At 38.5% G+C, this 15,946-nt stretch overlaps 2 protein-coding genes across 4 annotated transcripts in view; one reads left to right on the forward strand and one right to left on the reverse strand.

Moving 5' to 3' along the window:
• Positions 1-807, forward strand: part of pvalb6 (parvalbumin 6) — a 40,909-nt gene extending 40,102 nt beyond the window's left edge. For all 3 annotated transcript variants that reach the window (XM_044330096.1, XM_044330097.1, XM_044330095.1), the window contains exon 5: positions 26-807. In XM_044330096.1, the coding sequence (XP_044186031.1) occupies positions 26-51 (26 nt within the window). In that variant the 3' untranslated portion in view covers positions 52-807. The remainder of the gene's footprint in view (positions 1-25) is intronic.
• Positions 808-1,571: 764 nt separating this feature from the next.
• On the reverse strand, positions 1,572-15,839 carry baiap2l2a (BAR/IMD domain containing adaptor protein 2 like 2a). The gene is made up of 14 exons (XM_044331818.1): positions 15,622-15,839; positions 15,062-15,137; positions 12,994-13,080; positions 11,582-11,643; positions 11,395-11,466; positions 10,949-11,029; positions 10,726-10,857; positions 9,196-9,294; positions 7,820-7,886; positions 7,043-7,256; positions 6,576-6,641; positions 4,889-5,075; positions 3,148-3,188; positions 1,572-2,682 (listed from the first exon to the last, which is right to left on the reverse strand). Exons 1-14 carry the CDS (start codon positions 15,673-15,675, stop codon positions 2,604-2,606), a joined length of 1,317 nt encoding a protein of 438 aa, XP_044187753.1. The 5' UTR covers positions 15,676-15,839; the 3' UTR covers positions 1,572-2,603.
• Between the last annotated feature and the right edge of the window lie 107 nt (positions 15,840-15,946).

Consider the following 15,946-nt stretch of genomic DNA (forward strand, 5'->3'; position numbering starts at 1 on the left):
TTTGTTTTGTCTCCCTCTCTTGCAGAGTTCGCTGCCCTTGTGAAAGAATGAACAGTCACCTATCATGGCTGACTAGCGCTCCAAGATCACCTCCTAACCCCCGCCACATCCTGACACCCACTGACCCCACTTCCTACCCAGCACCTACACCTCACCACCCCACCCAAACTCCCAGCCCACCAGACTGCAGCCGATTCCTGCCACACACACACACACACACACACACACACACGCACACTCCTCTTCCTCAACCTCTCCCCCACTGCTCTCTTCACTAAGCACAATGCTGCACTGAAGTACGCTGTGGTTTGCAGCCCTAAATGCTCCAATACCTTCACACGCACACATCTCCCCATCAAATGCCCCCACAGCTACACTCATCCTATTTATTTTATCCTTTTTATACAAACTGTTCTTGTCTCTGTTTATGTATAGATATAAAACATGCCTGCAGGAATAAACCTCACATTTTAAAGCATAAAGTAGATATGTAAAGAAAACTGAGATTATAAGAGAAAGACCCTCATTTCCTTCTACGTTTCTGACGTACCCCTCTTTCTTTTCGTTTTCCTCACTTCCCCTCTGTACCTGTTTCTGTTTTTCTCTTCTTTATCGATTCCCCTTCTGGCACTGTTCCCCTCTTGCATTCCTTTCCCTCCAATCCACCCCTCTCACACCACCACCCCATCCATCCTTACATCCATCTATTCATCCCTCTTTCCTCTGGTAATGAGCTGTTGTAAAACATACCAAAAGAAGAAAGAAGTCAAGCTGTGAAAGAATAAAATAAAGTGATAAGAAAACAAAGCCTCGACAACTGTGACTCACTAAGACCCTTCTCTTAATTCCTTGCTTTGATGAGACTCTCTTATCTGATTTTTCTCCTTCTTTCCCTCTTTCTCTGTTTCGCTGTCACTTTTACTCTTATCAGGTGAAAAATAGCTTGACAGCAACCTAATAATGTATAAAGAAGTGTTCCTTGAAAAGCTTTTTGTCTTTATGGAGGTCATAATGATCCCTCAGTGTCATTTGTTAGTATTCATTAGCACTGTCTGTTTCATCTCAGCAGTGACAGAAGAAGAAGAAACTGCATTAAAACAAACTCGGTGCAATTATCCAGCGTTTGCTTCGCGTTCCATATTACATATGAATATGAAAAGGGAGGAGGAAGCCGTATTATTCCACTTGCCAAACAGTCTTTATTCAGATGTGCTGTGCCAGTTTAACAGAACCATGCTGTAAAGCCATTAGCAGAATTGGATTCATACTGAGGTTCAATTTGGGTTAAGTATCCCCAGCGGAAGACCCAGCGGAGAACAGGCAACGCGGGATTGCTGATTTTCTTTAGTAGGCCATTATACCGCCTGAGCAAATAAACACAGATCTCAAACTTGGAAGCTACCACTTAAACAACAAGCGCAGAAGTTCAGTTCAGACTGTAAAGGTCAATGTCAATTCATAAGAAAAACAAATCATAACTGGAGAGACAGAGAGAGAGAGAGAGAGAGAGAGAGGACACGTGTGGAAATGGCATCCTCTTAACATGACAAAGTGATACTCAAACACAGAGAACAAAAGTGACAAAATGTTGCACAAGGTCCCTTTAATAAACACAGTATGACTGTTTATTATGTAATAGTAACTCATTATTGTTCTTGTTAGTTACTATTTCACATTATAGAGCAATATTATCATTATGCCATCAGTTCAATATGTCACTTGCTTATTGAGTGATACACAAAGGAATAATATGATGCTATTAAGATGATATTACATTAACCATGAATGCATTGCATTATTCATTGCAGTTCTGCCGCTGACATTTTATCCTATTTTTACGAGATATTACACTCTCTGCCAGAGGTTACATCATCATATTTCTACAAGCCATTTTTCCAAAGTACATTTGTAATGTAATTAACATTTGGTTATGGACTTAATTTAGTAGACCACGTAGAGAAAAATGGCAGAGACACAATACAATGGCAATAAAGACGTAAAAAAAGATGTTTGAAGCAGCTACATACAGTACATGGCTCCTTCCCTGAGCTTTAACATCTTACCTGACAACATTTTGCCACCAATTCCTAACATCAGCTGTACATTATATACATTTCATAGACAGTAATCATTTGTTGCCAAATAAAGTCATTCAAGTGTCATTTCTTGTCAGAGAAGATTTCAATGTCAATATATCATATATCTCAGAGAGGGAATGATCATATAAGACAAGGTGAGATCAATGCACATATTGGTTTATGTTGCACACATTAGTATCACAGTGATTCATTATTAGCATTTTACTGATCACAAAACCAGAATCAATCATGTAAAAATCAACATGGACATTATGGACAACAAAAAACATGAATAGATGGTGGTTGGTTGGTTTACTGAGATCTACAAAATGTATATCTACAGTGCTTGCACACCCAAGAATCCTAGAATATTTATTCAACTTTATGTCCCCTTTTCTTACTTGGTGTAGGAGGACATTACGGCAAACGGAAGAACGTCAAAACAATCTCCACTCAATGTGGACTTGCTTAGCTTAGCTTTTTGGCCACACATACTGCACTGCTGTTTCCAAGGTCAGAAATGAATCAGCGATGTAAACGCGGGCCAGATCTGTCATTGGTCAACGTGGGCTTCAGCTTAACTGTAGCAAATGGGTTGGTACCCCTGCAAAAAAAAGAATGAGGAAAGGAGAGAGGGAAATTAATGTCAGAAGAAGACAGAGACAAAGTGGAGAAAATTTATATAAGAAAATGCTCTGGCCTAAAATAACGTCTTTGAGCCTAACAGTAGAGGTTATAGGAAGAGAAATGGGCACTGCATTCCAACAAGCATCATCTAACAAACTGTTCACTTGAAGTGAGAACGCTAGCCATCGTTCCCAAATGGCCATAACTGAAAATGGTTTCAGTACTAAACTGCACTTCAAACTCTAATGGAAGGAAAGCGATTCTGTGCCATTTAGATCACTGCCCTCATCTGTTGTTCTTTGATTTAATAGGTTCATGATATACTTCAAAAATATCATTAGTTTCTCCAGAGGAGTACATGATTGGCCTCCATTTGAACATTTTACAAACCGTCTGTGCTTTCAAAGCAGAGCTGCATGCGTTCCAGGTACATTATTCTTACCTCGGGAAGAGTTCTGGTTGTGATCCATGAGGTTGTGATCTCTGCGGAAATATATGAGAAAGGTAAAAGGTGAGCAAGGCGAGGGCCAATCCAAACCACAAAACGTAGACATATGCGCTAATGGAGTCTCAGCAGGCTCCAGTCCTTGACCCTTCACCCTTGTGCTTTCAGTCAGTCCTCCCACAAGCTGCTCACTGATGTGCTGTGCCAGGCAGCCCCACACACACTTCATAGTGTGTCCAGTTGACACAAACTGCAAAATCACATTTTTATAACAGAGATGGACGAAGGAACAAACTACAGCAGAAACCATGCAGAGACATCTTGTAAAATGTATCAGTATCACAATCTGCTTTGTCATTTGCACTGTTGGCTTGAGATCAAGATTCAAAGCTGAAACGCTTTGCAGTGTCACTAAAAGCACCATTTTCCATTATGAAATATCTTACTTATTGCCCTTTTATTATGTGATGATTTGCTTCAATATCAATCATTTTATAAAACCGAAATACCACAGTTGAGGAGGGCCGTTCATCAAACTCCTTCCTGCTAAAATATCTCTGCATGAAATGGAAACAGAAATGCTTTTCAAACCATTATGTGACTGAAAAGCATTTCCAAGGAATCATTATCACACAGCAGCACGGTAAGGGTTGCATACAACACCAGACCTATTTCGTCAAGAGGAACGAACTTCAAATAGGTCTTTAACTTAAAAAATCAGCATTCAAAGGATCAGAAAGAACAGAAAAACACAAACACACACACACACACCAACACACACAACCTCCACCATCAGCAGCTAGAGCTTCCTCCCTGCATCCACCAGAAAGAGGGGTGAGGTGTCATTGAGAACAGCACTGTGCCACAGTGCCCCTGCTGGACAGACACGCAAAATACCATCAAAGATATACATAGTATATTGTATCTCACTGGAGCTGTCCCATATCATCTCTCTGTTCTCATTGAGGAAAATACAAAAGTACTCAGTCTATGGTTATACACATTCACTCAGTTCCCCTATTTGCTCTGTGTTCAACAGCTGTCTCTGCTTTGGTTTATCAAGACAATGTAACCAAAAATTCCAAAATAAAACTCACTGTTCTAATAAGGCACTCTTTATAAATGAGTTAGAAGTTGTAACTACTGGCTGTATTCATGGCTAATAAATCATTTTCTCATTCTATAGATCAGTAAAAAACAAAAAAAAGAGATCTTTTTGGTTTATCTTTGAAAATCCTATTTAACTGTTTGCCTAATTATTTCTGGAAAACAGCTGTGAACAATCTAGACAAACATCTGTTTATTAACAACTTATGAACATGTACAACTGCAAACTTGATTGATTAGAGCCCACTATTAATCACTTATTAACATCTATAACTGCAGACTTGATATCTTATTAGAAAGTGAGAAACTCATGAGAATTTATTAATGTAATATCAACTGTATTATTATCAAAAAGAAAGCATAAACACCAGCACACCGATGGGATTTTTCACAACCTGGCTACCTCAGAATTTTATTCCTATTATTGGGTTTTTAACTGATGAATAAAGCATTAGTAAACGATTTATTAACCATTAATAAAGCCATTAATTACAACTTATAAAGACTTTACAAACACAAAATGTCTTGAACATAGATTGTAGAAGAGATTTTCATTCTTTTAATAAGGAGAGAGAATTGATTGATTTCCGCTACGCATGATCAATAATCAGTCAGTGTCAGATTGCCATACCTTGTTTTCTGAATGTGACTCTGCCCTTCTGTCAAGGGTGGGAGTGACTGGTTGCATCTCAGAGTGTTTATTTGAAGACATATATGGCGGAGGTGGAGGCGGAGGGGGCGGGGCTCCGTTCTGGCTGCTGTTTCCTGCTTGGTTGAACAGGTTGCTCATGCTGCTGCTGCTTCGGAGAGTGGAAGTACTGAAAATACACAAAAATTCACCTTGTTTTCTTTGTTGAAGAAGCATGAAATCTGTTTTTTCTCACTGGACACTTGAGCTCCTTTCCTCACGAGATGCCCATTGTACTTCAGACTTAAAGAATATTAGATTTGAACATAAAAAAATATGAGATGAAGCATGCTCTGCTGTTTGAACTACATTAGATTTCACATCAAATACATATATTCAGTGCATTTGATCTACATTTACATTCATATTTTAGGCATTTAGCCATGGCATGTGTCTCCAGTGACTGAACAATACTTTAGTTTAGAGGCTCTTACTGGTCCACCTCACAGCAATGGGTCACCCAAATATCTTAAATAGTTCATGTTATTATTCCAGGCCTGAGTTTCATGATGACCCTCTTTTAAAACCCATAAAACAGTAGGAACAGCCTAGGGGAACTGCAAAATGTATTATGTATCAGGTTTGAAAGGCAAACGTCATGCAGTGGATGGATTGTCAATCTATCACAGAACTCACTAATACATAGTGTAGCTGGAGGCACACTCACATCTATAGGCATTTAGCAATTAGGGTTTCATTGTGATTGACCTGCATTTCTTTGGACTGATGGAGACACACAAACATGGAGAGAAAACATGCAAACTCCAGGACCATGGTCAAATTCAGACTGACTTGCTGTGAGGTAGTGATGCTAATGACTGAGCCAACAGGCTCAAAATACTTCAAAAACCAGAAATGAAGTCACACAGAAAATAGGAAAAGATCATTTTTAGATAGATGGCAATGATGGTGTCTTTGAATTTAGTGATCATTTGTTTTTTTTAGCGACTTTTTTTTAATCCTTCCTCAGGGTAAATTGTACTGTGGTGATGCTCTGAGTTTTCATCTAGCGCCATCATCAGATCAAAATTATAAGTTGTACAGTTTGGTTTGTGACCAAATACCTGCAAAACTAATGGCATTCCCATCAGCCTCAGCTGTACTTTGTGCTCAGTGCTAATAGGCAAATGTTATCATGGCCTACATGCTAATCTAAGGAGGTGAACATGGTAAACATTACCTGCTACACATAAGCATGTTCACACTGTCAGCATTTTAGCATGCTGATGTTAGCATTTCACTCAAAACTTTGCTGTGCCAAAGTGCAGCCTCACTGAGCTGCTATGTCTTGTTATAAAATTAGATGGAAGAGTGGCTTTGGCAGCATCTGTAGTTCTGTTTGTAGTTCAGAAATGTAAGACTGGCAGTGTCTTTGGGATGTTAACAACTGCTACCTTCTTGCTACTGTATATAATCATGAATATTTAACATAACCTCAGTATACTGAGGCTAATATTTATATTAACCTACAGATATGGAGGACTTAACTTGCATTCTATTGTAACTCTTGTCTTTTGTCATGATGTTATGCATAGTAAAAGTTAGCATGATATGACTATACATTTCTGCCCTTAGCATGACAAAATGTTATTCAACAGTCATAATTGGGTCCATTTTAATAGACGTTTACCTGGAGCTAGTTGACTTTGGAAAATCCTCCACTGCTTCCACGTAGGAAGCTGGGAACCATCCCTGACTGAAAATGAAAGGGACAGAAATTAAAGGTGACATAGTGGATTCAATGTTAATGTAAAAGTACAAATATATAAAAGAACACTTTGTAGTACACAAAGTGTACAGAAAGGTTCTGTTAGTAGTTTTTATCCTTATCATTAATGTTTCAGTTTCATCTTTTCATCTTCTAGCCTGTAACAATGCTCATTTTTAAAAAATATTCTGTTTTCCCCGAAACATGGTTGCTTCTATAAATGTAAAAGCTGATTTTTCCCAAGAATAAGGGGCATGTGTCTACGAAACTGAATGTAATAATGTTTGTAAAGTAACTTAATATGTTGAACTATTGAATGTATCTGACATGTACAGTGGATACAGATAGAGAGTGGCAGATACACACACTCACAGGGACACATCTCTCACCGTGAACTGCTGTCAGAACGTCCAAACAGCCAGCCGTTCTTGGGCTGTTGGACTGGCACAGTGATCATCTCTCCCCTGGTGAAGGGCAGCAGGGTGGGTTTGGAGCCGCTAGGCTGGTGGGCCACCAGGGCCCTCATGGATCTTCCTCCACCAACACCACCACCACCTCCAGCTGAATCTCCAGAGCGAGACATGCCTCCATAGGGAGATGGGGCTGTAGAGATGAAAAATGAAACACATAGGTGCAGAGAGGGCAGTTTACAACACAGGCAGCAGCTTTGGTGAACCTACTTAAATGGCAAAGAATCTTTTAGAGGGGAAACATGGAATTTAAGGAGAAGTACAATTCAATATTCTATTTATTCTTTATATCTGTTTTTGATACACCCCCACTGTATCTATTTTTACTCTAGATTAGCAAACTTAATAATTAGAATGACTTTGGGCAGAGGAAAGTACAAATGAGGAGGTATGAAAGTGCATAATTTGCAAAACGATGCAGAGGGAGAGTGAGAGAGATGGACGAAAGAGGGAGAAACAGAGATAAACGGCTTAAAGAATGATAAAGCGGCTGGTAGAGTGAAGGCAAAATGAGCTCTGATATACAGGAAGAGGCATTATGAGCTGCAAATGACTTACAGACGAAAATGAATATTACAGAAACACTGTGATTCAAAACAAAAAATGAAAAATGTTGCAACAAAGTAAAATGGAAAAATGTTTTTTGAGGACTTCAACAACTAAGAGGTTGAAGCTCTGTTCAAATGAAGCACTCACGTCTTGATGGTATGAAACCTAGGGGCTGCTCTTCTCTGCTCTTCCCGATCTCCTCCCTCATCCCCATCTGTACAACCAAGAATACACAACATTATATTACATGCACTGTTCCAGACAACTTAATCACTGCAGTTGTAATGTTAATATATCTTATAAACACCAGGAAACACCACAGTCATAATGGAAAAAACAGCTAACTCATATCAGAATTTAAAAAAAGGTCAGTCAGCCAGTTTTGTCAGTTTGGAATTTCACACATAAGCAGCTCCAAATGACAACTGCAACCTTTCTGCATTTGAGGACTTCATCATGTAATGTGGCATCACTGAAATCACACAGTATATAGGAGGGAATTGATAGAAAATGTTTAAAGTAGACTGAGAGAGTGCATGTTATCTTAAATAAACCGTCATAATGTGGAGGGTGTGTTGGATATAATGCATGATGCAATACGAAGAGCATGTTGTGTGTGATTGTAGAAACTAAAATATCTGCCTGAACTGGCTCACAGGCTTCTCTCTGGGCAGGAATAAATCCCACCTCAAACCAAAACAAACACAGGATCCATGTTAATCCTCTGATTGTTATTACAGTAGGATGCAGGATCTGCAGGGTTCATTGGCATGTCACCTTTCAATGAGGAACAGACTGAAACTGACAGGGTTTATCTCAGGAGCGTCTCTGTTGTTCACTTGAATAGTAATTGCAGCCTTCATTCAAAGAACAATATACTTTGAGTTTGTGAATTATCCATAATCCTATTATTTTGAGATGTTAAGTTGTCTGAATTCATGCTCAAAGACATTACAGATTTAGTTTGCATGACAGCTTCAATTATTTAAGTGTCTGTGCAGAAAAATACTTATAATCTTATCACTATTACATAGTCTTTTATTCATGCGAGACAATCTGTGTCTTTCTATTTAAGCATCAGGTGAAATCCTCCTCAGAAAGCTTTGCCGTAACAAAATTATGCCTCATGCCAGAGGTGTGAGTCATACTGATGGCTTCAAATTCAATCAGGCTCAAACCACCAGAGGGCACCCTGGTAACAAAAATATTTTGCAAAAATTCACTTGTTTCCCTCCAACATGCTGTGTGACTGTGTGTAATGTAGTAATTAAAAGAAGATTAAGTCTGAATATCGTCCATGTCTTGGTGCTGATAACACCCACTTCCATCAAAATATGACTTCTTATCTAATATTTGTCTTATAAATTCAGTTCATTCAGTAACTTTAGAACAAAATTTTAAAAGTTATAATATCAGACAGATCTTATAGAGCTTCTCTCAATCCGTCTCAGACCCTGCTCCAATAACTCACTTTATAAACTCAGTGGAGTTGCTTTGTGAGTGACTGATTTCTATGAACTCACAGTGTTGTCAAGTGTGGTGGGCCGCCTGGCCTCAGGTCTTCTGGTGGCGTCCACATCCTGTGTCCAGGCATCCGCTCTCTGCTGGAGAGAACCCCCTGTCTGCCGCACACGCAGGCACACACACACACACAAATATAGAAACAGAAATAAATATAGGTACACACACAGAAAGTGCAGGAAAGTAACTAAGCATGTTTATTCAAGTACTATACTTATACAATCAGTATTTCCATTTTCTGCTACTATATACTTCTACTCTATGACATTTCAGAAGGAAATATGTTTTACTCCAGTACACACTTATCTGACATCTATTGTTAGTTGCTTTTCAAGTTTATATAAAAAATAAATACATTTTTTGGCTTGTGACCACTTACAAAAAAGCTGCATCTTGGAGCACCTTGTTACATTTTAGGGGCCCATTGCAACATGAGCAACATGAGATCACTTCCCTCTCGCTAATTTTGACATGTCACTAATTGAAGTTAACACCATATTTGCGACCTTTGCATGAACCATGTGAGAACCCCGAAGGCATGCAAATTTAACTGCTATTTATGAGTGGTAATCATCTGTGAAACATGATGTTGCCACTATTTATGATCCATGTGTTAACAGTGCTCACACCCAAAAACTATTTCCCCTTTAGATGGTTTCATTTAATCAAGTGTCTGAGGCCAAAATTTCTAATATTTTACCAAAATATAAGTGAAAAAATAATTGAGAAACATGAAAAATAAATAAAATAATGTAGCAGAACTCTCTGCACCTCCTTTTTATAGTATAAAAGTACAACTTTTGTACTAAGTACTTTTGCTAATAATACTACTACTTTTACTTAGGATTTTGAATGAAGGACTTTTACTTGTAATGGAGTATTTTTCATAGAAGTACTGGTATTTTCACTTAAGTAAAATATCTGAATAGTTCTTCAGCTGCAGAGGGTTAAACACACATCAGACACATGTGTGTCAGGTTTATTATAGTCCTCAACCACTGGCACAGTCTCAAAGGGCTTTGTGACTGTCTCATTATGGAAAATTAAAAAAGCAGACTTCTAATTCTCTATAAGTGTATACCACAGTATGAAGTTGCGGGTCAAGACGCAGTAATAAATATATTTCTTAGAAGTTTACTGACCTTAAGTTGCCAGACAGTAAATGTTTAATTGGGTCAGTATGGTGGTGTGATAAAATGGTGAGCAGGGAGTCCAAAGTTCAAACAGGCGACCTGTTAATAAGGCATCAGTCCTGCTGAAGTCACTGAATTTCTATCACCTCCAAAGCCACTGCTCTGCGATTGACCCTCATTATAAAAGGGGCCTCATCCCTGCAGGGGCCAATAACATCTCACGTAATCATTACACATTATTGTGAATTATCTTTTGAGTGCCTTCCTGTCATTGTCTCCCTGACATTCATTGTAATGAGTCGCATGAGAAACCTGGCCCACTTGGCACCTGTAGTCAATAAGCCAAAACAAACCATGAAATATTACATTCACTAATGCTGTTTAAAGTAGGATGCACACCTTATTCATGAGGTGGGTGATGGACTGTACCAGGCCACAGTGTTTCTCAGCCAGGAAGCGATATCGCCTCTCCTCCTCTTTCATAGCCTCACCATGGCTCTCCCTGAGGAACCGCACATACTCACTACAATCCTGAGGATACACATAATTGACATTACATGTATATATACAGTAAATATATATAGAGAGAGACTTATACAGAAAAAGTGAGAAATACACAGACCTGATTAATTCCTCTGCTTAGCTGTCTATCCAGAGCTGCTGCCTGATTGTGGACTTCCATCTCATAGTGCTTTCTACTGCCCTGTGTAGCAGAGAATTCAGGGCACGTCTTTGTTATATAATCTCAGTCATCCAGAAACTGCAGTATAGTCTCAGTTCAATACCAATCCAGTGAAATTAAAGACATTTTCCATTAACAGTGGCAATCTCATCAGGATAAATGTTCATGCTAATATCGTGGTGGAATTAATTGCCACTGCTTTATTGCTAGATTCATTTATCAGATAACTCACTCTACAAACTACTCCTATGTCAATTACTATTCCCAGAATACCCTGCAGTTATTCATTTTACTTTTAATTTCTGAATATAATTATGAGATAACAGCTTGTCATTCTGTGAGAGCCCCTTTTGACCTTCTTATGCCCTTGTTTGTCCCTCACTCACTGATATGTAGTCTATGTCCAGTCTAATGTTATTTTCCATCTCCTGAAGAACCTCCATGCTGAACCAGCGGAACTGGAACGACACACATAAAATCATATTAAACATGCGAGAAAATGAAGCACATAAGGGTTTTTATCATACTCAGAAGTTGTGATGGACTGATTAGTGTAGTGTTGATGTAACTTACTACTCCCTTCATCTCCATGGTGAGTCTGCTTTGGCTCTCACATATTTGAATCAGAATATCTCCTTGAAGAGAAGTATTACATGCTACATTATATACAGTATATTATTAGAAAACAATAAAATAAAATCATGCAACTGTGTAATCTTTCTCCTTTGTCCACCTCTTATCTATTCATTAACCCTTGTTCTACACACTAATGCAAAATCTGTGGCTTTATCTCTTAAACACACTGCCATATACAGTACACACTCTCTCACACACACCAGCTGACACACACACACACACACTTACATTTAGCCACTGTGATTCCCAGGTGAAAAAGATTAAAGCGAGACTATGTAACTTTTGAAAGTAGAAATAACACTTTCTTTGTCTCACAAATGTAAAGTTACGTTAATAAGGAATAAAATACACCATCGTTCTCTTCAATACACTCACTTTAGATACATACTGCTGTGTAACTGACATTACTGAGTCAGTTTTGCTGACTTTGTGCCACTGTTACACTACATTTAAGCATTTTCCCATGCTTGTCTCTTGTGGCCACAGTGGCTGCTGTTTATGCCACATAAAAACTCTGACTTCTATGAGGTCAGAATATTATGAATAAAATCTAAACATTTTTTGTGGCATGGACACGGATACGGAATAATTTTGGAGATGGGACCTAAACACCTGATAAAAGCTCAAATTCTTTTAAAAAGCAGTTTTAATATTACTTTCTAGCATGACATAACATTATATTCAGTAAATATGAACTGCATCACTCTACAGTGAGAGTAGACTAATGATCTAGTTTGGACAGTATCATCAACTCCAACTGCTAAAAGCAACATGAGTCCATTTTAGATCGGCTGGGTTAAGTGAGCAGAGCACGGCCCGCTGCCTGTCATCGTTTATTATTCATGGCCCCTGCTGGCATGTGATACCCGCTCTGTCTCTCAGATAGATCTCACGAAAAACAAACTCAAACATATATAAAAGCTCTATAAATGTATTAAATGTATTATGAGCTGCAGGTAAAAAAGTCTATTAGTCTTCATAAGCAATGATTGTTATAGATACTGTGAAATACCTGCATTCAATAACTTTGCAGTTTGTCTTACACACTCACACATCAAAGCGCATGCTAATCACACATGCACACACACACACACACACATACATTTTACACATGCACAGAGTGTTAGTAATTGTGAAAGCTGTGTTGTGAAAGTGCTGCCAGAGGGTAAACTTTGGTCCTCATGACACGGAAGAACACTGTTTAATTAGTTTAATAAATGGCCATAAACACATCAAAGACAAAACACTCACATCCTGGCTTGTAGGTATAGAAATTCCCCCTTTTATTACCACTCAATAATCATGAGATTGCATGAGTCAGTTGTGCATGAATGCATAGATGCACATACCTATGGAGCGTGAGGACATGGTTTGGAAAGCCTGCTCGCCAATCTTTGAAAGTGCACTGAAGTAGGCCTCGCTTGTTACTGCAAGAGCTGAAACACACACACACACGCACACACACACACACACACACACACACACACACACACACACACACACACACACACACACACACAATGTAGTCATTTGAAATGCAAATTTATTTGGCACATCATTTCCATTTCACCATTTCGCATGGAGTTACAAAAGCAGCTAAACAGATCTATTAATTACAAAAGAGGAAATTATTCAATAATTCAAATGGTTATAGGCTATCCATTTCCATACACACAATTATCTCTGTGCTGTCATTTGGAAATATGCTTAAGATTAAAACAAGTCTATCGCATAAAATCACTGCTACCTTTGCATTTTGACCACTTGCAACTGCTTCTACTACAAATGATTATTTTAAAATTAAACTTTATTTTTCAGTCTTATCCTGGTTTTCACCATATTCTGGATATGATGTTTAAAAGTAGCATGAGAAACCTGGTATTTATATTCCTGTTTACATGATTCTAACAGTATCCAGGTTTTTGATAATCTGTGTCCAGTTGTGTCTTGATTTCTCAACATCTAAGCCACTCATTTCTCTACCAACAGAGAATGTTCAGAAACCTGCATAAGAAGTTTACATGCGACAGTATCCTGGTTTCTATTGGAGTACTCCAGGTACAGTAGCTTATCCAGGTTTCTGAAACCAAGATAATGTGTCTACATGTGCAGCACATAACCCGGATACTCCAAAAACTTGATCATCACCAGGATACTTGTACACATGTAAACAAAGATCAGGCTTTAATAGCAAAGTCAGCGGCGTGGCTATATGGATGACAATGTCTGTCGGTTGGTTCAGAGCTTTGATCCAGACTGAAATATCTCATAAACTACTTTGTTTTTTCTTATTTCCTCTCTCATTAATCATCTCATGACCCCTCAGATTTATCTGTTGACCCTTTGGAGGGGCCCAACCCCTAGGTTGGGAACCACTTGACTAAACTAGCTAACTGTATATAAAGTAGTTCAAACTAGCTCCACCTCCAGCAGCTACAACAGTAACATGCCGCTTACACACTGATGCTTCAGTATCATCCAATACCTTTTTAAAAATCTTTTAAGTATAAGAGCTGTGTCAGTTGGATCTAAACAGACTCTAGTTTCATTCTTGGCTAAAGCTGATCAACATGTCAAGAAGTTATGGCTCTGCCCTGAACACAAAGAAGGGGGAACTTATAGCCTCTGTACAGGTGGCAACGAGAGACATCATGATCTGTATTTTATGTCTGCAGGGCATTTGGTGCAGTGGCTCTACTATGAAGTAATTGCTGATGATGTAGCATTAGTGCTACTGCATACATTAAACAAACAAGTATAATGTGATATAAGTCGTATCACCATGTAAAACTGCATCTGTAGCTGAATTCCATTTGCATTTCGGCATCTTAGAGTCCTTTCACATTTAAAACACTGCACGGGTATTAGAGATGATTACAATGTGGATAATGAAGACATAAAATATAGATGCAATTACTGTACATTCACTTTCAAATTAAGAGTTTAATGATAATAATCTATTTTCTACCTTATGGGACATACAGCCAACATAGTCCAATATAGAAGTATAGATATAAAAATCAATCCAAACCAGTGTGGCCAATTAAAACTACTTTCAATATCTTAAACCACTTCCTCTATATAGGAAAATTAAATACAGCTGTGGCTCCTTGTTTGTCTGTTGACAATGTTGTCAAAACAACCCTCAAAGGCCTTGGTTACAGGCTCATAACCACGGCCAGATAATTTTGAAGGACTTTGGAATGAGTTCTAGTGAAATCGATACCTAACAGCTCTTGTATACTGTGTACTACCATTAGTTTGTTTAATTTATGACACTTAAAGGACGCATAAAGGAAGGTGTGTGGTTTTCATAGACAGGAACGCCCATACGGTACAAAACATTTAGATAATCTTAAAGTGAGAAATTCTGATTAACATATTGTTTTTCTTTCTTCCTTTCTCTCTCTGTCTTACCCTGGAAAGCTTGGACGTAGCTGTTTCCCAGTGAAACCAGTTTCTGTAGGCTTGGGTTGAAGTCATCCATCAAGCCCTGTTTGAGAAAAACAAACACATACACATAGACAAACATATTATACCACAGACTCTGTTGAATTTTGAAATTTAGAGAAACTTTGAGACCAACCTAAAGGAGAATCAATAAGATCCATCTTTAATTCAATCTGTATTTATGAGCACAAACTCTCCCTCTCAACATGTGTACAGAAAACCTAAAACTCTTGATCTCTGGTGTTCCAAATGGAGAAAATACTCCTTGAATTTGAAACTGACTTTGTCAATTCACATCATGTCTGCTTGAGAGACATTACATTAAAAAAAAGTTAATCTGATCTTCATGCCATGTTTTCCATGAACAGTGTTCCAGTTTCCTGAAGAGTCACATGAAAACAAATCACAACCTGAGACAGACCACTGTTATAAATGCTCTTACTCACACAACAACTTACTGTTTGTCTCACAGGTAAATCTGTTGTCTAATCTGAGCTGTTGGCCAACACAAAGTATCTGTTACTCACTGAGTAAATCCCCAAGGTCGCGCGATGCAGCTGATCACTGTTCACCCCCGACATGTTTATATCCACAATAGTGCAACGTCAATGAAACCTTGAGAGGGTCTGCAGCTCTTAAATCATCTAGCAAATGTACCACAGCCTTTCTGAGCAGTGAGAGTGGAGTTGAACGTATCAGACTGGACGTGGAGTTGAAGAGAGGAGGCAGCTCAGAGTGTTGTAATTGACACCACTGTGGCCTGAGAAAGACTGGAGTAAATAATTAAACAGGGCCCAGCCATAAAACAAACCGACATGTGCTGTAAACCCTGACCATCTGGGAGTGTATGAG

This window comes from Thunnus albacares, chromosome 17 (genome assembly GCF_914725855.1).
Source record: "Thunnus albacares chromosome 17, fThuAlb1.1, whole genome shotgun sequence".
Classification (NCBI taxonomy): domain Eukaryota; kingdom Metazoa; phylum Chordata; class Actinopteri; order Scombriformes; family Scombridae; genus Thunnus; species Thunnus albacares.